Source organism: Brienomyrus brachyistius, chromosome 10, assembly GCF_023856365.1.
Source record: "Brienomyrus brachyistius isolate T26 chromosome 10, BBRACH_0.4, whole genome shotgun sequence".
In the NCBI taxonomy this organism is placed as follows: Eukaryota; Metazoa; Chordata; class Actinopteri; order Osteoglossiformes; family Mormyridae; genus Brienomyrus; species Brienomyrus brachyistius.
The window spans coordinates 8,433,380-8,459,085 of NC_064542.1; the positions used below are offsets into that span (position 1 = coordinate 8,433,380).

The 25,706-nt window shown below is 41.9% G+C and overlaps 1 protein-coding gene across 1 annotated transcript; it reads left to right on the forward strand.

Moving 5' to 3' along the window:
• Positions 1-3,741: 3,741 nt before the first annotated feature.
• tspan17 (tetraspanin 17) lies at positions 3,742-25,643 on the forward strand. The gene is made up of 8 exons (XM_049029130.1): positions 3,742-4,282; positions 15,315-15,365; positions 16,193-16,339; positions 18,060-18,230; positions 19,444-19,569; positions 19,678-19,725; positions 21,169-21,285; positions 21,577-25,643. The coding sequence occupies exons 1-8, from the start codon at positions 4,199-4,201 to the stop codon at positions 21,640-21,642; spliced, it is 810 nt and encodes a 269-aa protein (XP_048885087.1). The 5' UTR covers positions 3,742-4,198; the 3' UTR covers positions 21,643-25,643.
• The last annotated feature ends 63 nt before the right edge of the window (positions 25,644-25,706 follow it).

The following is a 25,706-nucleotide window of genomic DNA, read 5'->3' on the forward strand; positions in this document are numbered from 1 at the left end:
CAGGCAGCTTGTAAAAGATGGAATGATGTCATTGCAGAAAACACTGTGCAGCGAAATTATTTATATGGGAGACAGTGCCAACTAAATGTCTCTCCTTTTGAGGCTGTTGTACAAAGGATACAAACAATATCATGTTCAAAGTAAAATAAAATGATTAAAGAGATGAGGCTGATAATAAGGTCTTACAGATCAGATAATGCCTTCAGAATTCGAAAATGGTATTTTATATATATATATATATATATATATATATATATATATATATATATATATATATATAAATATAATATAAATAATTACCCACGACTGAAAGACTTTAAAAATACATTTAAAACTAAGAAATACACTGATGAAATTCTTTATTCTTATTGAAAGGTACTCTTAGGAGCGGCATGGTAGCGCAGTGATCAGCACTGTAAGGGGCGGCATGGTAGCGCAGTGGTCAGCACTGTAAGGGGCGGCATGGTGGCGCAGTGGTCAGCACTGTAAGGGGCGGCATGGTGGCGCAGTGGTCAGCACTGCTGCCTCACACCTCTGACACCAGCGTTTGAGCCTCCACCTTTAGCTTCTTCGGTTTGCCCCCAACCCCAGTCCAAATACATGCTGAGGTTAATTGCAGTAAATTATCCATAGGTGTGAGTGGTCTGTGTGTGTGTGTGTGTGTGCATGCCCTGGGGGGGGTGAGTTGGCACCCCATCCTGGGTGATTCCTTGCCTTGCACCTGTTGTTTCTCAGACAGGCTCTGGACCCCCCACAACTCTGCACAGAACAAGAGAGAGAACAGACAGCAATGGAAAATGTATGTCTTTTCATTGTTGTAATACACTGATTTATACACAAGGAGGCAGTGTTTCGAAGTAATTTTTTTAATCACTGAACTTCCAGTCCTGCAACACTAACCAGGATAACCAGTTACAAAATGGGTGGATGAATGAAATTACAGTGCACATTTGCACAATATGGGAATATAAGCAGCGCCACTTTAGCTGCCTGTCCCGTGCAAACACAGGGATGACATTCACACTCCCAGCCAGGATGCTGCTGCAGATTCCAATCCAATTATCTTCCAGATGTTTTAGGGCCCATGTCACTCAGGACACTTGGAATCGTTCATACGTTCTCTCCTTTACAACAGCCCTGTTCACAGAGTGGGGCCCCCCTAGGAGGTGATTGCCTTAGTATGGGGAGCGACTCAGCCCCTTAAGCCTCTGTGCTTGTGATTGGAAGATCACCGGTTCGAACCTTGGCTTAAACAGAACAGTCACATGTCCATGGGCCCTGGGGCAAGGCCTGTAGCCCCCCCCCCCCCCAGCTCCAGGGGCACCGCATGCTGGCTGAACCTGTGCTGGGACTTAATGATTGGAGAGCAAGATGGGGGTGGGCAAAGAGAAGAATTCCAATGTACTTGCGCAAATTAAGCACTTACCATTATTGACATTCTCTTACCCTGTGCCCAGGACTCCAGGCTGGGTTCCACAGAGGGGAAAAGACGATGGCTGGTTGATCTAATCTCGAGCTTGACCATCTTCTGCACAACCCAGTGGAGGATAAGTGGGTGGAAGGTGGATGGATGAGCCAAAAGCATGCAAAGATATCTTCCTTTATGAAAATCCACCCATTGATCTGTTTTCCCAACCCACTTCTCAAATTCCGATATTCACTTTTGCATATTTTATATACATTTTCCTGAAGGATGTCCCCCGCCTTGAGTGCCAGTTAAAGGCATCCAAATGGATCCCCAGCTAAGTCCCCCTGCCAGCACCCCTTGCCTCAGATGAGGGGATATTTATTACTGTTACAGTCAGAACAAACTTGCAAGACTAAAATTCTTTAGCTTCAATATCTTTTTCTTTATTGAATACATTTTGTGTATGTTTATCATTCGATAGCAGGATGTAAGCAAGCAGTTGTAACGTATAATGTAGCATATAAGAAATATTAATATGAATTAAACTCTTATACCAGCAGGGGAGAAAGCAGTAAAGCTCATCACTTTTTTTGCAAACAAAATCACTAATGTTCTATTGAACTTTATCAATATTATTATTATTATACAGAGAAGGCAAAAAAATCAAGCGATGTGATTTAGGTGTGTGATCCCATGACAGAATGTTCTACAATGCCACTGTGGAGGTTGATTTATGGATACAGATCTCGTAATGTAATTGCTTGATCGTGAGACACCATGGCTTAAAGTGAGACATACCTTTTACCTGGGTTATTATTGCAGTTAAAATGGACCAAAAAAGAGATTTAAAAGACCCAGAAAATCATAAAACGCCTTTCAGAAGGAAGTAAGACTCTTGAAATTGCAAAATAGGATCATCCCACAAGCAAATGCTCTGTTTGTGATAGTTAACAGGGTCAGAAAGAATGTAATGAGAAGAAAAGCCTGAAAAGAACTTTAATTTGAGGATGAGGAACAATTAAGCTTCCAGCCTCCAGGGAGCCCTTAACTTCTAGTACTGGCATTTTTGAGAACGGCAGCCTTCTTAGAATCAGCCAGAGCACAAGGAATACAGTGCACTGAGGTGTCACTAAGGTCAGGGAGGCTGAGACATAAGCCAATTATAATGAAATACACAAGCAGAAGTCTGAGAAAAACTATAAGACTGTTTCCAGTCCGGCACCAGAAAGGTGAGGGGTAGGATACTGGTAGAGAGGGGTGATGAAGTAAGCTCTTATTATCAAATTATCAACCATAAGCTGATCTGACCTTTTAGAATTGCATTTAGGCTAAAATTGGACTTGAAAAATAATGCATGTTTCAGGAAGACACTTTCTTCAAGAGAAAAAAGTTTCTTTCAGGAATGTGTAACATTAATGCAGGGAACAGCTTCATCACACATGTTCAAGTACTGCACTGCTCGGCTGGTCAGCAATGTCTTAAAGACGACTGAATAATCACTTGGAGCCACTGCTCACTTGAGAGCTTGCGGGCCCTTCTGACGTGTTAGATTTACGGTACGAGAAAACAGCAGACATCTGAGCAGCATCTAGGAGACTAGATTCAGCTGCTTCAGCTGAAATTGGTCATGAAAAAATAAAGAAAATGAGAAAGAGGCTGCAAGTGACTGGACAGAATATTTTATACTTGTTATTTTATAAAGTATTTCCTTATTCTTAGGCTGTAAACTGAGTTGAGAAAAATAATCTGGTTGCCTAATAATTGTTAGAAAAGGATCATCCTTAGAAAAAGCAGTTGCCTGATAATTAATGTATTCAAACACCTTCTCTTACAATCATGGCCATTATGACATCCTGTCTACCAGAGTATATCACTGTTGTGGTGTCTCAGCGGTTAGTGCGCTCACTGTATGCTTCCAGTACTGCCGGTTCAAATACCACTATTGACTCTGTTAGTGGAGTTTGGGTTTTATCTGCGTGGGTTTCCTCTTAAAGACATGTTTAGGCTGATTAGTGTCTATATGTAGCTTGTAGTGTGCCCAGTGATGGCTTGCTGTATTGTCTCCTGTCCTCAATGTCCTGTGATGGACTAAACGCTTTTTGATCCTGCACTGGATGTATACTCTTTGAAATAAAATATGAAGAAATTAATATTGTACAACATAATTTCATTTACCCTATGACCTTGTACTAGATACGTGGTTGGAAGATGGATGGATTTATATTATTAATACACGTAATAAACTTAATGAGCTTGCATTAACTTCGACATCAGATAGAGCACCGTGGTTCTTTAGGTGTCGGTGGGACTTGGATTAGATGCAATGAGGAGCGCCATGGGGCGCCGCTAGAGGTCCCTGTGATCTGCGCCGCCTTCTCTCTGCATGGCTCACACACTCCAGTCTTTTCTTCCCTTTCTCCCATGACAGCGAGACAAGGTTGCCGTCAAGCAAGCAACAAAAAAAAACAGCTAAATATTTACTGGCCGCCCTCAGATTCGATGCCATTTGGAGGATCGGCGCTCCGAATGCGGCGCTAGAGCCGGATCTCGTCCTCGCCTTCGCCCCGATCACCGCACGGCGCCAGCTAGAGTATCCTGCTAGTTAGTTATCCAGCTAATCAGGCTGCAGATGAATTTCACGCACCGATGACTAGCCAGTAACCCCGGCGCGTGTGGGCTATTGTTAGCCGACCAGCTAACCGTAACCCAGGCTGCTGTGATTGAGGGTAGTCCGTCGCTAACTAGTTAGCCGCCCTGCTTAGCTCTGTAACTAGCGGTAGGTAGGGAAGGATGAGCAGGAAACATCACTTCAAAGGAGCCGAAGTTAGCTGCTGTGTTAAATACTTCCTGTTCGGATTCAACATTATATTTTGGGTAAGTGGGGGGCAGCTTCACCTTCTCATTGTGCGCCTTTGCGAGTCTTTCAACGGCGGGACTCCGGCACTTTAGCGCCGGGTGGCGGATAACGGTGCGCCGAAGCGCCCGGTCTGTAACGTCTGTGGAAACAGAGGCTGCGGCCGAACTTCCCGCAGTCCCGTTTACTGCTAGCGTCCCTCTTTATATAGGAGGCGACATTAAAAACGCAGCCCCCGTCTCAAGCTGTGGTAAAATGCGAAGATGTCAGCGCTGCCGGAGCGGAGTTGCTTTGCCGGTGTGTGGTGGGTTCGGCCGACTGCGGGCCTCTTAACCTCCCCGGGCTGCTCACCGTGAAGCCCCGCCGAACTTCGACGCTCGCTTTGGAACACGCCTGTTTGCTCTGTAATGTCAACGGACATTTAGGAAACTCAAACCTTGTATTGCTTTTCTACTTTATCTTCCGTTCATTATATATTTGTAATTTAAGAGACTGTGTATCATGGTTATTCACTCTGCTTTGGGCGTTTAAGTGCTTGTGTTAGATATCAGTCCAGGACTGCTTGTTTTCGCCTTGAGTTGCACTATTAGTTAACTTAAGAAAGTTTATGCTGTTCTTGGTTGTCAGTGACGCTTAAGTTAAAAAACCAGCTCTCATTCTACGTTGAAACCTTGGCTCGAAAATGTAAAATTTAGAAAAAAATAATTTTTATCACTGGGGGAGCGGAGTTTTATGCATATGATTAATGTACTGATTTTCTTCTTTACAGTGGTAATGTTCGTCATTTTATCATAAGACGTTATCTATTCGGATGACTTGAATGTATTTATATTCGGCTTGGAAATGTTTTTATCGGAATGTGAAGTGTGGACGTATTAAATATTTGGAATCAACATTTGCAATTCAACAGTTCAGGCCTGGTTCTGGACATTTCATTTTGTTTTTCGGTTTATGGAAAGAAACACACACACACACACACACACACACACACACACACACACACACACACACACACACACACTGAGCACCACCTGTATGGTATTAATTTTTCTGCCTGATGAATTGCCAGGCTGACAGTTCCCACTTTCTGTCCCATGGTCTCCTTCTGTTTAGCTGGCTGTGCGCAGGTGGGATGCTGTTTCCCACACCCAGCAAACAGGAATCGGGAATCGTCGTTTCTGTAACATCTAATGTGTGCTGGATCCATGTCAGATGTTTACATGTGTATATACTTGGACTTTAAATACTGATGAAGTGCTGATGGGCAAAGTTTGCTTTTTGTTTGGTTACATGGCCGGACAAGTGGTCCAGCTAGCTGGGATTATTGGATTTGTGCTACCAAGCTGTAACTCACCATGTTGTTTCGGTGAAAGTATGGTATTAAGTTAAATGAAACCCAGCTGAGCTTGGTAAAAGGTAATGGTTTTTTTCACAAGCTGTAAAATGATGAGTGAATATTTTCTAGTAACCTCTACCAGTTTGTTCTGTGGGAGGTGCTCTGTTGGGAGTGCAGCTCAGTGTCACCTGTATACTCATTTGCACTGTCTGTCCGTTAGCTGGTGAGGTATAGTAAATAAATAATAATTAAAATTCCCAGTTAAAGGGAAAACATACCTACAAGGGCAGCTTGGTATCATTTCTGGATCCACCTAATCCCCCACCTGTAAGCAACATTTATTTTTTCTGTTAACTTGTCTTATCACTTATCCCGATGAAGATCATTGGGAATTTTACATAATTTATATTTCATTATTAATAGTCTTATCAAGCATCCTTGCCTCCTTTACTGATACAAATTATTGATACAAAAGTCGACTGTACTTTAAGCTGATTGGCAAGTAGATCCCAGCAAATCTTTCAAGAAACAGGCATTTACAGACCTACATATCACTTTCACCTCAAATTCCTGATGCATGCCTCCCTGTGCTTAAAGTATGATCAGTCCCAGATTATATTTACGGTTTAGTCATTTGTTTTTATAGAAATTTAATGTGGATACGAAAATTATAATGAGCTAAGAAAAAAAAAGTAATGAGGGATATAGTCTCAATTCAACGAGCGAATATACATATTATATGAACTCCTAATAAAATCCATTTCCTTAAGTTGTATTAGGAGTGAAACAGGTATCAGATAAATAATGTTCTAAAAATTATTAGAGTTGAAAAAGTTAGTGTACTTGTATAACTTGTGTGTGAGAGAGGGAGACCGAGAGAGACAGACAGAGGTTGTTTAGGTTGTCATGGATATCTAATTACTTTATTTTAAGTCAATGACAGTAGATAATGTCTTATCTCTTAGTTTCCCACATGTTCTCTCTCTCTACCTCTCTCTCTTACTCTCTCTGCCTCCCTCTCTCGCTCTCTTTCTCATACTCTCATTCACAGTTAGAATGCAGAATGTGACGTATCTCGGCTTTGTTGCAGTATGTGTACATATTGTCCCATGTATGTATGCTGGCTCAGTATGCTTGTTTTCTTATCTTATGCATTTGCAAACCTGCCCACACATTTCTGTTTGTAGCATCTGTTCTTTTCCTAATAAGTCAGAGGTTGTAAAATATCGCTCGCCATGCATGGCGCCTGAAATCATAGTATAATGAGTAGATTTTTTTTTTCTCTGAGCCTTGCTCTTGCTGCATTTAGTATGACTGACTGGGAGGCACCTTGGACTGATTGTTCAATATATTATGACTGAGTTATTTCCAGTCAGTGGATCAGTATTGTTCATAGGACATGAAATGAGGATTAGTCTGAGTAAAGTAATAACTGTGGGTTCCGGACAACCCCCCCCCCCTCCCCCCACTACCCTGAAAAAGCTGTAGTTGGAACCTGACTATTTTGTGGTGATTAGGTTGTTCCTGGCTTAGACTCCTTTCAGTGGTGACACTAAATGTACGTTTTAAGGTGCTCTCTCTCTCTTGAGCAGCCTATGTCGCATTTTAAGGTTCCAGATGGTTTCTTTGGTTAGTGTTGTTTGTCCTCTAAGTAGAGATATATTCCATATTATCTAAACACATTGTGACAATAGTGGATTTGTTAGCATCCCAGTGATTTCCTTGTCTGACATGGGAAAAATGGAGGCCAGAGTTACTTGCATTGATTCTCTTCTGTGGTGAAGACAATAAGTCACCGTATTTCATTCCTGAAGAAAGCCACAGCTTTGTCTTTTTGTACAAAGACTTTTGTGTGCTGAAAAAGAACGTACAGTCCAGGGAATGAAAGATTGTGGGCGTGGAGGGAGTCTGCGGTTTATACAGCTAGTGTTGGTCCCATGTGGACCCTGCTAGATGGGATGAGTTTTGAATCCTTACCATTAATCCCCCATTACAATGCTTACACAAATTATGCTGGATTATTGAGGATAATTTTGCAGGAAACTTTTCTTTTTTTCTTCTATATCATATTCAGTGTTTGTTTTGCCTTTTTGCTGGAGATACACACAGCAGATGATCATCTTTTACACAGCATTTTACAATAATATGTAGAGAATGAAAGCTAACCTAATACTTACTAAAGTCTTCCTCAGCAGGAGTTCCATGTATGTTCACGTAGAGCGTGACTGAGCAAAATTGAACAAAACGATCTGATTAGTTACTCATTTAGTGGTTTAATTCCATCCTACTTTATATACTAATAACATTAGGTTCAGCTGGAAAACAATTGTGTTAATCCTGCCCCCCCCCCCCCCCCCCAAAAAAAAAAAAAAAAAAAAAAAAAAAAAAAGGATCCTTCAGCTTTAATCAATGTCATTGTAGCCACCAGCCAGGTTTAGGAGTTACTGTGGTGTATTTTTCTTGTGGCAGTAATGTAGTAACAAGGTGTTTCTGTACTCTAGCACTCCCGCATCCCTCCCGCCTTAGCAGCTGTAACAGGGAACTATCTGAAACTGGTTGGATGAGATCAGCCTTTCTTATCACGGTGACAGCTGTTTTATACAGGAAGTCTGTACCAGAGTAAACATGGAAGGGTGTGGAAGGAAAATCAGACCTTTCACAGTGAAGTTGGAATTTAGGCTGAACTTGTGGCGTAATGTTTTACATGTAGGGCCTGTATATAATTATGTTTTTACACTAAGAACCAGTATTTTTGTTGTGTTGTATTTTATTATGAGATGTTTATTTGTTCTATCTTCAGTGGGAAACCGCACATCTAGGTGACGGTACAACTGAAGCCTTGATTTGCTGCAGATTTCAGGGGCTGCACTAGCTTTAAACCTACATAAATCCTGGAGGGGCTCATCAATGCTTATCAATCCAGACACCTTGTTTGCCAGCATCTCCGTCGAAAACCTGGTGAGGAGCTTCTCTGCATTGTGCATCTCTGGTCTCGGTGCTTACAAAGGTTTTCGTTTTGTCCTTCCTTTATCTGATTCAGTTATGCTTTTTCCATCCATTTCGTTTTGTTCCGTAAATATGCGTTTATTCGTATGAAATAAATGAGTCACATGGAGGAAATCGTATTTTTGCTTCGGACGTGTGGGACCCATTAAGCTGTGATGAAGCGATCTTGGCAGCATGCAGGAACAGGACACTTTGGTATAAGGGAGGCCATTGTCTCTGTCACCTTTTGTGTTAGCGCTCGGGGACAAAGGGCCGGCCAACACGATGAGTGTAAGGTGGCTCCCGTCGTTTGCCCCTCCGCTCTCAGCCTTTGTAATTGTAGCTTCCTCTTAGACGAGGACCCCAAGTGTCTGTGGTTTCTGTACACAGACATTTATTTTCTCAATATTTTGGAGCAAGGACCGTGGGCCACCCAGTCGATTTTTGTGGGGCTTCTATTCCCTGATTTGTGTGTGGTGAGTGTTATGAACGTGGTACATGCTTGGCCGCTCTTCTCTAACTGTGAGGAAGATGTCAGCCTGCCTGCTGTTGGGTTACACCCCCCCTCCCTCCATACACACACACACACACCCATGCCCCCTGTACTCCACCTCTGTAAGTCCCCAAACATCGACATGTTGTTAGGGAGGTAGCTGAGCTCTCCCCTCTGACCCCTACTGTGAGTGTCCCTCCATTGTGGTCCTTCCTTTCCTCTTTCATGTTTTTTTTAGATGCCCCCCCCCAAACTGTGACCCCCAGCAACATTTGTATCAAATTCCCGAATGACCGGCATGATATCTGCCGAACGTGACATGTCTGTGATTTGATTTGTGCTGTTGGTGTTAAGGAATAAATTGCCGAAAAAGGTTTAGGTCCTTTTCCTTCTTTCCTTTGTGCTCACAGTTCCGATTCCCCACCCTTTTCCACATAGATCTTGGCTGAAACAGCAATGAACATTGAGGGCTTCCTCTTCTTATCTTTCAGTTTTGTTTTGATTTTTAGTCTTTTATAATTTTTTAGAAGGTTCAGAACTAAAATATTAAGTAAATATTATAATAACATTAAGCAAAGTGTGAACAGTTTTGTTCTCTATCGATTCCTTGTTGTGGTCAGCACTCTGAAACTTTATTATATTCATGGGAGTGAATTCAGTTTTTTTGCTGTACTCTTGAAGGTTCAGATCTGCATTTGATATAAAACAGAATAGGCAAATGGTTCACTGACGCACTTTCTCTCTTTTTATTTTTTTTATTTTACTTTGTGTAAGTGGATTTACTGGTTACTGACTTTTTTTTTCTTCCCGAAACAATAGGATATGAGGGGGGGGTTTGGGGGGGATGCATCACATTTGTTTCCCTCCTTGCGTGCGTGAAAGCGGCAGGGTTAAAGCAGAGCGTGTCAGCATTGCAATCCCGGGTTCCCATGCACTGCCAGAGGCTTGGGCCTCGCTGCCTTCAATGCTGCCTTTATTGTGCTCAGTTCTGTGTGGTCATGGTGTCACACACGCGCCTGTGCTCTGAGGCGCTGGACAAAAGGCCTGCCACCGTCAGGCCAGACCCGTTTGCACGTCTGGTTAATTGCCGCCGTCACTGTTTGGCCTGCGTCTCGCGTCCCCGGAGTGCCCTCTGTCCCTGTGTGCAGGGGTCCAGCTGCAGCTGCCAGCCTTTGCGTTTGCTGTCCGCACCTCCTGGAATCACACGCAAGTGACCAGCTGGGCCCCCCACAGTGAATATTATCTGCATTTTACGCATTTAGATTCTGTCCTTCGTTTTTGACCTGCAGTGCCTAAAGGATTTTTTTTTTTAGGTTCTGATTTAGAACAGCGCAGATTTATAAAAGGTGCCCTTCATTTTTCATGCAGTTCGGTTGCAGACTAAGTAATGTTGTGTGTGTGTGTGTGTGTGTGTGTGTGTGTGTGTGTGTCAGGGCATACATTTCATGGTGGAGGCCAAATGTCCGTTGTGGGGACCATGTTTTTCTGTCCTCACAAGAGGAAATTCAAATTTATAAAAGTCTGTGACTGCAGTCAAAAAACTAAAAATGCCAAAAGTCTTGTGTTTTAGTTTGGCCCTTATGGTTAAGGTTAGGGCTGGGTAGGAGGTAAGGTGGTCGTTGTTGGGATTAGCGTTTTTCATGTAGAGGTGAATGGACGGTCCCCACAAAGATATGTGTGTGTGTGTGTGTGAGAGAGAGAGAGAAAGAGAGAGGTGCAGCTTCACTCTGCTAGATCACATTCATGTCACTGCTGTGGTCTGCAGTTGAGCTCTGTATTTCAATTGTGCCTGTCCCCCCACCCGACAGCGTGGCCCCTTTGTTGCATGTGATGTGTGAAATGCCTTCCCCCACCCACTCCACAAAAAGCTGATAGATCAACATACAAACCGCTTGAGGGGTGGGCTGTTAAATTACATTCATCTGTTTAGCCTTTTTCCAAAGTCCTCTGTGGGACTGTGAAAAACAGCCTGGGGATTATTTCCGTATAAAAGAAAACATGGTTTTAAAATGGAAAAAAAAATATAGCTTTATAAACTGTTATATCAGAGGAAAATTTAATTGTCTTCCTGAAGTACCTCATTGCAATATCACATTAAATAAATGTTCTAAAATTGCATTTGATGTTTAAAAAATAACTTCATTTATGCAAATAAATGCTAATATTGTATAAAAGAATAAGAGGGTTATTGGGGCATAGTGATTTAGTATGTGCAGTGCAGTGTTTCCTCTAGGTTTACAGTGTTTGGGGGGGGGGGGGCAGATGGACACCGACACGATTCATGGTGTTCAGGTGTTTCTTTTAATGACAGCAGTTAATATAACAACTGATCTAAACATCAGAACATTTCTTTTTATGACAATTATCCAAAAAGTGTGCAGCTCTTGTCACTGCAGTGTATCTTTCGGAGCTTCTGGAAGAACATTTCCAGAGCCTCTTGATACGGGAAGTCAGGAACGTCTGGCCCATTTACTGGGATCTGCATGCAGGCTGTTAGATGGCCTCCTTGCAGCCTGTTGACGATGTTTGTCTTTACTTGCAAATACATTAACTGTTAGGGTTTGAAAATGATAGCTGATAGCTTAGAATAGTGATAGTTCAAAGCAGAAAATACCATTGTAAAACGCGTTTATCACCCTGGGAGCACTTAAAAAAACGCAGATATTTTTGTTTGCTTTTCAGGTGGTTGACGCGACATATTTTCCGACGCGCGCTCTCTGTCTGGTGGAAGTGTGCTCGTGTGCGTGCACGTGACTGTGCGTGCACGTCGGAGTGGAACTCTGAGAACTGTAAACATGCGACCGTGTAGAGACAAAGATGACAAGCTGTTGTGTAAATAAGATAAATAACCTAAGGCTATTTAGTTTGTTTAATAAAAGGACAACGTATAAACCTGTTCTATAGGAAAGGTAACCTTAAATGACTTCGGTTGTGATCTGGCGCTATATAAAAAATAAAATGAAATTGGTGGGAGGTGCCGTTGGGTTGGGGGCGGGGTACCCCCCTAATATATTGGTAGGGGAAATACTGCAGTGTTGCCTGCAGTTCACGAACGCTGTGGTCTATGAACAATTTGGTTTGCGACCAAAAATTTTGTGGAAAAAAATGCATTGGTTCGCGACGAACAGATTCCCTGACCAGATTCCTTTTTTTTTTTTTTATACTAATGTAGCACCGGTGGGGCACATATCCCAGCATGCCCCACGTGCAATTGTAAATAGAAAAACCACAACAGGCAATCAACGAGCACCGAACCCAAATACACAGATGGGAAATACAAGGTGGTCAGACGCCAAACTGCAAGATACACACGGTGGGAGATTTACAGACGCTAAATACACGCAAGGATTGGTTCGGGTATACACAGGACATGGGTAAACACATGCGCGACAATAGGGAAATGCAATCATTAACATTAACAACAACACTACAAAGGCTTTAAGGATTGTTAATAAGGAGCATGATTTCCCCAACAAGCAAGTCTCCATATCTCTCTGCTCCCGCGATGCCTCGGTCCGCCCGTCACCACACTATAGGCCTGTCGTGTTTTTCTTTGACGTTTTTACTACAAACACAAGAAAATTAATTAACAATTATTTGGTAGGCTTGTGAATGAATGAATTGAATTTCAGTGCTTTCTTATGGGAAAAATTGCCTTGGTTCGTGTACAAATTGGTTCACGGCCACTTTCCTGGAACGGATTGTGTTCGTGAACCGCAGGCACCACTGTGGAACGTTATTTATGGAGGTGCTGCCCAACATGGGCATTGCTGTGGTAATGCTGTTCTGGGATGTGGCCCTGGTTTCCAGGTGTGGTACTGGTCCCACAGTCCACACAGTGCCCCATCATGTGCCCAGACTTAGGTAGGACGGAATGCACATCGTACCTCTTTAGCCTGATTGAATTAGTTTTTTCAAGTTCCGAGTTACCAGGAATGCATCAGTGCTTTGTGATGTATGATAGTAATAATAGTGAATAATTTATACAGTATGTGCTTTTTCCTTCAGATGATTCATGCGCAGAACACCGCTATCTCCCTGCATTTCGACCTGTCAGATGATGGTGACAGAGCTCTGCTCGGGTTTGTTACATTTTCAGGCCACGTCAGTTCAGGTACAGATAATTTACAGTGGAAAACCGTGAGTTGGCGGCACTGCTCTGTTCTTGCTGGCAGTGGAAAAGCTCCAGCTGTGGGCCTCGTCTCTGTCATGTGCTCCCGTCCAGCACACATGTACGTCGATAGGCCTGGTGTTGGTAAGGGAGGCGTTTTAAGCGCTGGGTGCTTGGCTACAAGCAGGAGCAGGCGGGGAGATAAAGATTAGTGTCTGAACGTCCCAGATGGGTCGATAACATCGAACACCTGACAGGGGGCCCCGTACCGCGTAAAGCCATAAAACTTAGCTGTTAGTTCTCGCTGCTGCAAAGTGTCATGTTTGCCTGATGGGTAACATGGGGACTCGAGGAGCGTATTAGACGGTTCCCCATGGCAACCTGTAATTGAACCCCACTGCCCCTGTCAATAATGCTGCAGGTATGCCGTGATGTGTGAATGGTTCGGATGTGAGGCTTTGATTGCAGTATCAGGAAGGGAGGCCAACGCACGTTCCTGTTCTGCCTCGAACACTAAAAGAACAGTGATGACACTTCAGCTTGAGTCACTTTGGTCCCCGTATTCATTGAATAATGAAGTCCTGCGATGCCCCAGCTTCTGCTGTAATGCCTGTCATTAACAGGTCTTTCTGTTTTGTGTGGCGTGTCTCGTGCATGTAGCTCTGGCTTCTTGCAGCTAGCATTTTAGTGTTTCGAAAAACAGACCGGAGAATGTGGCAAGGGGCTGATGGCATCTTGTCCAGGTGGTAGTTCAGTTTTAAAAGATAGATCATTGAAACTATTTTCCCTCGCTGTGAAGGTGTGGATAGCTGTTTTTTTCTGGATAAAAAGAGGACAAAAGAACAGATGGAGCCAGTTTACATTTGCATTTAAATAGCCTTCTAAAAGTGCATCATGGATAATTTGCTGCATGTGTGCATTTTCACTGGTTACTCTCTGCAGTATAAAATCTAAGCCAAAAGCTCTGGTAGCGAGAGAACTTTGTTTAATATAATCAGCCCACAGATAAATTTAAATGTAATTTTTGCACATATTATAGATAACAGAAAGCTAAATGCCATTAGTAATGCGATTTATCAGGAAAATGTATTAGAACTTTAAAGAAAATGTTGCTTCACTGGGAAACACAAATGTGTATTGTTTTGTTAAATAATATTTATTGGTCCCAGTACTTTGGAATGGCCCTTGGGCCAAGTTTAAATGCTCTTCCTAATAGGTGATGAAACTTTAGAGGACAGAGAGCCGCCTCGGGGGGGCAGGATGTGGTTCCCCAGAAGACAGATATGGAATGATTTCTGTTCATTTAAAAACCAGGCCAGTTTCATGTCACAACATTCATCCTGTGAATTTAACCTTAAATAATATTTTGTCCGAGTTCTTGTGACACGCGTGTCTGTTCTCCTGATGTCTTTATCGAGTGCTTAAAGCACTCTTTCTGAGTGTGTAGTGTAGGCACTTTTGGTGCCTACAGGCTCAGACTTAATTGTATAATGTTGGGCATGACTGCTCTCAGCCTGATATTAAATTTAACCCCATGAACATACATGCAATATTCTCAAACTCCACTGTAAGAGAGACATCCTTTAAATCCTTCAGTAGCAGTCCATGATTTTCACATGCAAAATCCACAATGTGTAATTCCCAAAGTGGAAGCATGGTTTTCTCAGTAGCCCTTTCATGTGCTTTCATCAGATGCTGTTACGTAAAAATGTGTTCACCAGGTGCTAGTTTTGCGCTTGCAGATTAGAGGCAGCGTAACAGTAACTGACCTTGTCGTCAGAATGCAGTCTCTTAAACCCAACTGTGAAATAGACCGTTAAAACAGATCACTTGTAATCAAGCTGTCAAATTGCTATGGGATCTTAAGACCGCCAATATCATACATGAAACCAATGCAAAAATAAATTGCGACTTCTTGACGTTAAAACCGTTCCTGCAGCTTCTCGTTGAGTCTGTTGGGGGTGGGGTCCACTATGTCGCTGACCTGTTTTCTCTTGGGTAAGGTGGTTTGAGAATTGGGAGTGTGTGTGATATGTTCCATATTGTCTGGCAGCACATTTCAGTATCCTGCCCTGTTTTGCTGACTGACTTAATGTGTGTCTTTTGTTTTGTTTTTCTGTTTTCCAGTTGCTTGGAGCTGCATTCTTGGGCATCGGACTCTGGGCATGGGCAGAAAAGGCAAGTACACAGCCGAGAAATGAAGAACATGATGTGCAATGCTACGGATGCCGACACTCATTATTTAGCTGGTAGCCATAGCGACACGCTGACTTATTTACGGGAGATACGATTGATCGAGGACGAGAGCGGTTGGTGCCAGTCATAAACGAGATATGGCAAGGAGACGGGAAGCAATTTACCGCAGTTCTTAATGACTCCTTATTGCCCACTGAGGAAATTGTTAGGTCTCCTTGTGTATAAGCCTGCCAAAAAAGGGATGGATTGTGAATGAGAAAAGTAGAGATGCTTAAAGACGGCTTCAAGATATTTGACTGTCTTATGATTTGTGTTCTTAGTGTCAAATTTTGAGCGTTAACATCTTAATGGAATAAAGGTTTTTAGTACTGAAAATCCAAGTCATCTCAGGACTCGTATGAAAAACTTCCATCAGCATGAGGCCTGTTCATTTTCACGTGATTATCGTGTCTTTATGCCACTATAATCTGATTTGTCAGGTGAGTTATTCATGTCACCAGTTAAGAGCCTGACATCTTTTCATTGAGAATGTGCCGGTGACCTTTTTTTGACCTTTGAAACACAAAGGAAGAACATCGTTCTTCCTGTAGTCATACTCGGTCACGACTGAGCTTCGGTTTAGGTTTAATGCAGATTAATATTTCGATTATGACATTAATGCTAGTTGCTTCACAAATGTATATTAAAAGAAACAAATTAACGTCTAATCTTGAAGTGAAAAATAAGATTTTACTCAAATCTTCCTTGGTTGACACATACTTTGATGTTTCTTTTATTTGTCCTCTTTTGTCCTCTTCTACATTTCACAGGGGGTGTTGTCAAACATTTCATCCATAACGGACATGGGGGGGTTTGATCCTGTGTGGCTGTTCATTGTGGTTGGGGGGGTGATGTTCATCCTGGGCTTTGCTGGATGCATCGGAGCCCTGAGAGAAAACACAGTCCTGCTGAAATTTGTGAGTTAAAATTTTCACTTATGCCAGTATGTCTGATGGGTGGTTCGATTCTCTGGTGGATTATTTGTTGTCTCCCTTTCTATATTTGCCCATTTTTTCCCGTGTACAAACATCTTCGGGTTTGGAGAATTAAACGCAATTTTTTAGATATGCGTTTATACTTGACGATTATTTAATCGGAAAATTGTTACTCATTTTCAGTGTTTCGTCAAGCCTTATGTGCAACGTAATTTTTGCTTTCTGCTCATTAGGAAAAAAAAACAATATATAGTTTTATAGATTTAGCTATGATTCTTTCCCTGCTTTATCGTGCAGCCTCTAATTTTTAAATTTAAGCTTTCTCACTCTTGATATGAAGTATTTCCTTCCAAAAGAAATACCTCTCTTTTCAGCTGCCCTTTCCCCCGCATGTTGCTGTGTGAGTGACCTTTTCGCTGCTCCGAAGCTGCGTAAATGTGGCCTTTTTCCTCTTGATGATTCTTGAGTAACTAACTCTCAGACGGCCATCCAGTCCAGTCTTGCACAATGAAGGGCTTTTTCTCGATTATCCATTGATTAATTCAGGGCTTCTGTGCACTGAGCTTCCATGGGAATAAATGGCTTGGGCCAGAAAAATCTTGATGACCAGAGTGTTTGACGTTGCCATTACTGTAGAAAGTATTTACCGTAAATGTCTTACTAATCAAACCAAGGGAAAGTGAACCTCCTTCCGATGTTAATCTCCAGATCAATGCAAATTCATTCATTATTAAGGAGAATGCTTCTGGCTTTAGCTTAGCTTTTTATGTGAAATCTTTCTTTCATTTAAGTGCTCCTTGTGGGAGTTGCAATATTTTATAAGTCAGGGATAAACCACGATGAGGTGTGCGGTTATACAAAATAATCGATGACTGCTTGGTGTAATGTGGCCCTCTGCTTTGTGTAACTGCACTCCTCATCATGCTTAATCCCTTACTTTTCTCACAGCTAGATGTAATGCATTTTTTTTCTTTTTACAATTTTCTATCACTTTCATTCCTATTGTTCTTTAACTCTAATCTTTTATACTTGTGTGTAGTTTATGCTTTGCGATGTACTTTTGTGTACGTTTGTTATCTTCAAATGTTTTCTAAATGAATTCTACTTATTTCTTACTAATGAGCAAAAATAATAATAGAATAAACTAGTCATGGTTAATTTTTCAGGTGAAAATGATTTTTCTTAAAAATCATGCTCTTAAAAATATAGTCCCTTTAAGGATAGATCGTCAGGTCAGGATACTTACTGGAAGCGGCAAATATGTTACGCTACAACAGAAACCGTCAACATATAGGCGCTTGCGTTTATTACCGCTTATCTATGAGTGAAAATTCACACCGGTTTTTATATTAGCATGTTTACTAGCATTAAAACGCATTAATATAGAATATATTAGGCTGCTTAATCTACCCATGCAGTTACACGAAATTAATCAAAAGCCACATAACATTTCTGGACCAATAAGAAAATAGTATTTGCCAAAAGTTTGGAATAGTCACTTTTAGTGTTACATAATTAAGTAATAAGTAATTTGCATAATGAACAATATACTGTGGTATAAAACGGTGATAAACTGTAGCTAGTTCTGTGTTCTCTGTTGTCCTTGTATTGGTTTGTGATGTCATGGTTTGTTTTATTTTGTGCTGGTCTAGCTTTTAAAATGTACGCGATGTATAATGCAGAACCTCCTTTGTCTCTCCAGTTTTCTGTATTTTTAGGGCTTATTTTCTTCCTGGAACTGACTGCTGGGATCCTAGCATTCGTTTTCAAGGACTGGATTAAAGACCAGCTTAATTTTTTCATTAACAACAACGTCAAAGCGTATCGTGACGATATTGACCTCCAGAACCTCATAGACTTCGCCCAAGAATACGTGAGTTGACAATTAGGTTTTGTAGCCATGCCACAGTTGTCTGCACGGCTGGACACATTGAGCTGAGTTTATCTTGAGCTTTTTGGTAAGGTTTTCACCATGGGTTTTGATATTATTGTTCCACATGGTCCTCAGAGGTAGCCTCTTCTTTGGGGATGTAACAAGACAAAGCTCTAGCCCCTCTTAATTTTGCAATGTTAGTGGTGCATCCAGTTAGCCTGTCATACAACAATATAAAGAGATACTAAAATGTTCACTATGGCTTATTAAATTGGGAGACTCTTTGACTGGGGAGCAAATCAGTTAATTTCTTATTCTTTTTTTAAATATGCAAATGAATAGTACTGTCAAATGAAATGTGCAGATTGTCAGTTGCAGAATTTAACCTTTTTGAAAAATCTTCAGACACTTGTTAAACTTTCCTGCAAGCTTGTTCCTGCAGCTTCTTCACACACAATAAGTTTTATTTATATAGCGCCTTTCTCACACTCAAGAGATTATCTACACCTTAACTTGGCCGATGTGAAGGAAAAGCTCGGCTGTACTTGGAATGTTTCTCCAGAAATGTTTTTCTAACGATTGTCACATTGCAGACATAGATTTCCCCGTCTCCCGTGTCCTTAGAAATGTGTTGTGCTTTCCTTTTGCTCTTGGGATGCATTTTATTTTTCACTATGTTGAAGAGTCTTATTTTCTAATCTAATGACATGCACTCGTGATTAGCAAGACTCGCATGCAGAGCAATGGTTTGAATCACGGGATTAATGCATAATTTGCAAAGACCCACGCGTTGCGTGTTGAAGAGACAACCTTTGTTTTGTGTCAAAACAGACAGTGATTGTTCCATTAAAAACAGCAAGACAAAAGCTGTTACTTCCCCTGGGAAATGTCAGTTTTGCTTTTGTGATTTAACATTTCCTATTCATCTTTGGAGGTGACCTAATTTTACACCGTTTGTACGGAAATTTCCTTTTTGTTCAATCCTGTGTCTGTAGTGTTCCTTCTTGTCTAGCTAGCAGACTTCTGAGATTAGTGTCACATTTTAGGCCCTACAGTCGGGCTAGGAAATATTTGGCATATAATATATTTTCAAAAGTTAAATGAGATAATGACGTTGGGTCTGCTTTGCTTGCACTTTACTGCCAAGGTAATGCGAATCCATTTATTTAATGTAACTGCGTTTGTCATTTCTTAATGAACCCACAATGCTTAGTGGTCGTGCTGTGGTGCACACGGTCCCAACGACTGGAATCTCAACATCTACTTCAACTGCACAGAGCTGAACCCCAGCAGAGAGCGATGTGGAGTTCCCTTCTCCTGCTGTGTCAAGGATCCGGCGGTGAGCTGATGGTGGGGGGGTCGTCTGTCTTCATCTACACGTGTCGTCATCATCATCCTCATTATGGTTTTGCTTTCCCTAAATGTGATTTTTAAAAATTTTTTTTAGGAGGATGTTCTTAACACGCAGTGTGGCTACGACGTCCGACTTCAAGGGGTGAGTGCCGCCTGTTGTTCGAAACCAATTTTAAGGAGCCAATTATAAATGCATTGGTTTTCATGTTCAATATTTCATTCAAAAATGCCTGTATATTTATCGTCATGATGCAGACCCAGAACAGTTTTATTTACCGCGATGAGGTTTTCAGACTTCAGCCTTAAATCCTTTGATTGCATACATGTATTATGGGAACCATGAGGACGTGCACCTTGCCGATTAAGGCTTCTCACTGCTGACGTAGCTGTCGTGTAGCTGTGTCTTATTGGGTGTTCAGCACCGAGAGAATGCTCAGTTTTCCCCTCTTTTTGATCCCAGCTCGGTTGCACTGGGTTTATTTTCAGTGGTAGTAATTAGGTTCCTGTTTTAAGCCTGGGAGAGAGAGTCTGTAATTGCCGTTTCAGCTGGTTTTAACCAGGGCTGTGCTTTTCTGTCTGGGTGTGGTGAGGGAGACGGAGAGAGTGTAAACTGAGCAGCATGAAGTCCAATAAGCGTTCAGCGCCTCTCTTCCTGTGCGCAGTGTTGCCCTATAGACAAGCACAGGCCTGTTAACTTGGATCCGTATCTTATGAAGAACCGCCCGTGTGGCTTTTCTTAATAAGACTCTGCATGTCTGTAGCATAATTAAGGCTGTGGTTCTTTATATTATCAAACTGTAAATGTGAATTTTAACATCAAATGAGAATGACGGGCTTGTGTTTTGTGGGGGGGCGGGGGGGGGGGGGCGTCCTGGAATGTTATTGCTGAGTAGGCAGGTCACAAGTGGTGGCCGACTCTCTGCTTATTAATCCATACCCAGAACTGTTAAACACCTGTTTGAAGCTGAACCTTTTTCTCCTTTTAATTAGAAGGATGCAGTTGTTTCCAGGGGAAAGATCGTTGGGGCGTTGTCACCCGGCTTGGGGTGGGGGGTTAAGGTCTGCTCCCACGCCCTTCCGCTGAACCGGCTGCCAAGAAACCGGGATTTCAATAGTAAAGGTCCTCTCTGTTGTTTCTTATCTGAGGGAGCCAAAAGATTTCCTTGGTGCGGTTCCACGCAAACAAAAGGGGCTTCCAGAGGGAGGGCTATGTCAGCGCAGCCACCCTCCCCCCTCCCCTTCATTCTAGCTCTGCTGCTGGGGTCGGCCTCCTTATTGAACCGGCACCTCCACGGCGTCAGCTGTGGCCATAATAGAGCCAACCCCTGTAAGGCTGTTTCTCTAGTCTGGCCTTTCTTCCTTCCATGTACATCACAGCGGCTCCCAGGCTCCAGAAGGGAGGACATTTTGTATTTAAAGAGATAGTGAGCCAATTACAGGGGATGCTGATTGTCACTGTGATTTATTTTTTAACAGGAACAGTATTGCTGCTTTCCCTGCAGATTGGATCCCTGAATCACCTTTAATAAGCTATGTGTGTATATTTGTCTCTCGCAGATTCATTATTATTTTTTTTCTTTTACAGGATCTTGACCAGCAAAGATATATTTACACCAAGGGCTGTGTGGGCCAGTTTGAGAAGTGGCTTCAGGACCATCTGATCACTGTGGCTGGGATTTTTGTCGGCATTGCACTATTACAGGTGAGGCACTGCGTCCGGCAGCCTCCTGGACTCATGCAGCCTCTTTAGTTGTTTATACCTTGTTCCTTCTTTTGACGTGGCTCATTATTATTTTCCTTGGCAAAGGCTGCCATCTACTGGTTCTCGACTGTATTTTTGTCTTGGATTATTTTTGGTCAGTCAATATGATTGGAAATGTATTCAGTTTATTAAAAAAATGTGAGGGAAGGGCATTGGTTCTTCCTGATTGGTGCAAACGGAAATGGATTTGGATCTCTGATGTATTGGAGTCTTGTGTGTTTTTCTGTGTAGATATTTGGAATCTGCTTGGCTCAGAACCTGGTCAGTGACATCAGAGCAGTAAAAGCTAACTGGTGACATTGAGCTACCAAAGAGAGCTGACCGCACACCCAGCACGGCCCCTGTCAGGTGACACAAACCTGGACTGAAGCATGGAATGGCACCAGCACAGGGGTCTTGGACAACGGGAGCATTTATTGACGGACTCCCCCAGACTGATCTGTTGGCCGATTGTAGAGGTTGTTTACTTCTGCTTTGGTTTTCCTCTTCAGTTTCGGTGGTTCGTCGAATGATTTAGTCACGGCATCGCAGAGCCCTCAGCCTGGTAGAAGCTCATACGATTGTAATATGATGTTCTGCTGAGGTGGGGAGTGGGCGTTGTGGTTTTTGGGGTCTTGTGATAACCTTTAATCTCTTATAAAGAGTTAAGCAACAGCACACAGCTTTAGAGGTGAAGCCACCGTCTTGCATTCCGTGGACTTTTGCATCCGACCACGGACTGGACCATCTTTGCGATGTCGACAGATCCAACTTTCTGTGGTCACCCCCACCAATATCTGTTCAGTTTTTTTTTTTATTTTATTTTTTATTTGGACCGAACCCCACGTCTGTTCAATCCATGTCTGAAGATTGAAAAGCTCCGAAACGCCACATTCTTCTGAATGGTCCTGAGGCTGAATAACCCTTAATGATATGAACCATGGAGCAGTCAGCGAGCGAGGTGCTGCTCAGAATTTCAGGCGTCTCTCCTATAACCGTCAATAGCATAGACTGCTGGGAAATAGTTTGAAATAAGATGAACCTTCCATTGCAGAATGAAGGTGGACTTCAAGATAGATATAAATCTGTATTTTTGTTTTTTGCTCGAAGACTAGAACTAGTAATTACAGTTTATCCCTTTTTAAGGAGCTGCAGCACTTTGCAAGGGTCTCACTCTCAGTGACACCCAGTGAATGGGAACTGCCGTGACAACCTGTAATTTCGGGCAGATTTGGTAAGAGCTCTGCCGTAATGGCTGCCTGAACGTGGCCTATTTTCCGTAAGCACAAGTGCTCTGTTCTGGTCCAGCTTCTGAGCCGACTGACATGCCAGGCACCGTTCGACGTGCCATCGCTGCTTAGAAAGATTACATTCTGGCCGCCTTTTTAAATTTTTAATGGAATCTTTGATCTCGTTTAAGGTTTTAATAACTGAAAGTTAACCGAGTCACTAGAGCCACTGGCCCTTTTTAAAGAATGTAACAGGACGTCTATGCTTGTGCATCCCGTTAAACGCCTTGGTCCTCCTCTCACACTACATGGAGGACTGTGGTAACGAGGCCTCATCCTCCTAACCTCCTAGAGTTTTATCCAATGGTTCATAATGTGAGGCATGCCATAGGACCAGTGACCAAGGCAGCATTTCGCCTGTCTCAGTCAGCAGTCAATGTTCAGTCTTCGTCTTACTTCATATGCAGTATGCCAGCTTGCTGGGACCCCGCTATCTCTTCGAGTGGCCTCCCCATTTAAGGGGATAGCCCAGTACCTTTAGGCCAATAACTCCTCCCCCTTTGGTAAAGTGGTTTATATTAAATTTGTAAATGAGAATCAGTGTGTTTCACTTGGGCAGGCAGGGGGGGGGCAGTAGGAAGGATCCTGATGATAATTTTCCAACTGTGGATGGAATTTGGGATTTAAATGTTGTAGCATTAACACTTATGCAAAGACACTGACTGTCTGGAGCCCTTTGCAATTCCTGTCTGGATTTAACTTTTATTTTTATGATACCACCCTATGGCAGTAGATATGTGTATATAATTGTGACTGAGCTCCTATTAGACATGAGAGATAGTAATTTAAAATACTTTTTATTCTGTAATTTTGTGTTTTGTTTACATGGCTCGCAGAGGTGTCCTTGAATTAGCCCACGGATGGTTTCATCTCTGAGAGAGCCCAGTGACCCCGTCTATCTTGATTTCCTCGCAAGACATTGTGCATTCTGCAGGGAGGGAGCTCAAAGCAGGAGAATGGCTTGTCCGTTCTTGTCTGTTATGAATGTATAATTATGTACCATGACTATGCTTCCCTGTTTTCATACACATTCCACAAAATAAAAATTCCCTTTCAGCACAGCTCCCCTTGACCTAGGGAATAGAAATCTGGTTGTTTGCCTGCCTTCCTTAGAATTTGCTGGATTTTGCACCCACATGTGACCATGGAATTGGTATCAGCAGGCTAGTGCTGTTCCGTCTAACTTAGCATTGTCCTCCCTTCTTTGCTGATTGCCATCTACCAGGTACATAATTTTGAAACCTACAAAAATGATCTTAGGACGTAGTTAAAAAGTGCTGAATGTTTTACAGTGGTTCTGATGGACCCCCCCCCCCCCCCAAATTGCTGAATTATTTTGTCCGTGGTTTTTTTTTTCTTTTTCTTTCTACTGCACAATATCTTCAGCTGGGGGTACAAGCCAATTTGGGAAGTAGCTGTATCCCTGGTTTGAATTGTTACCCTTGGCCCTTAGGACATTGATGCCAATACAGCTCTTTCCTCTTGAGTTATATATCACTTCTTCTATCAATAAAAATACACCTTTAATTACCCACAGAAAGCTTAATGGGATTGGTTAAGCCTGTGATGTTTTTTTTTATTCCATTTAGCAAAATATTAATAGGAAAACGGATGGAAAAATGTATATCGCTGAAGACGCACTTTTTCTACCTCATTTTCAAAAATGTCGAGAGGCAGGTCTACATTGTTTCTGTTGCCTTTCATGCTTCATTGCTTGTTATTAATATTCCACAGTGGCACCAATTTTTAGTGCCTCTGGTGGAATCGCTGTCCCAACATATGAACACGTTGCCTCTCTTGCCAGGGTCTTCATTTTGCTATGCAATTAAGATGCTGCAAATTGAAGTTTCAGACACATGAAAAAATGGGAATTAAATATTTATCTTACCAAACAACAAATAGTGGGAAATTTTCTTTTTTTTTATTAGTTCTGGGTCTATTACTGCAGCAGAAAACCAATCCTTTGCTTACAGTTGAAGTTAAGGTCATTTCCCGGTAAGAGCTGATTCATAAAGCACGTGCACTGCTCTCCCCGCGACTCGAGAATCGCATTGCAAATTCACAAGGCTTCACGCAGACGTGGATCATATATGAATATTTGTTACAGTTTAAAATTTTACTGTAACAATGCTTAATATGAAACATATTAACAGTGCACCTCAACCTCATTGTGGTTTATAGTAACTATAACATCATTTTTGTTGTATTTATCTGAACTTCAAGCAGCTGCTGTAGCCCTCTATGACGTTCCATTAATTCTGCGGAGATCCTTGGACTATAAACTCTTGGTATCTTACAGAACACTACAGATTGATTGTTGTGTATTTCACTCCCTCGTCATTTATGTGTGTCGGCAAGAAAGGCGCTTTTAGTGGTATGTGGGCATTGTGTGGTTAGGCCGCTGGCATTTACAATTTTAAGTAATTTGTAAGTCATTGTCTCTCTTACAGCTGAACTGGTCTTTCAATTCAGCTTGATGGTTTAGTACCCTGTTTATTTCTGAACCTCAGACACAGATAATAACATGTTAACGCTACACATTTACTTCTTTGAGTTGTATAATTACCTACATGCGTTTTACTATGGGATAGTTATCACCAAAAATAGCAGCTCTTACACCTACTTTCTTACTAATCCACATTTAAAATTCTTTGTGACTTGTATTTACTACTCTACCATAACAATGTGGAGCCTCATTTAAAGATTTTTTTTTTATGTTTTCCAAAAACATTTCTCTCCTGTTCATGATGCGTGGTACCCCAGCAAATTCTGGTCATTTTTATCTTTTAGGTGATTTGTATATATATATATATTTTTAATCGGGACAGCAGAATACACAGAAATATTAGTTTTAGAAATGAACTACCATTCTATTAGTCTGCATTGTTTCCTTTATTTTAAACGGCTTCTTTGAAAGGTTAGAATTGTGTAGAAGCGATGGAATTGGTTTGATTGTTGCATTTGGTCTGTTACACTGTATATTGTCTTACAAATATGCTTTTTCATAAATAAAATGATTTATGACGACAATGTGGCTTCAGCTTTTCCCATTGGTCATCGTAAGTTTTTTATTTTTTTTTCCTATTATCCATT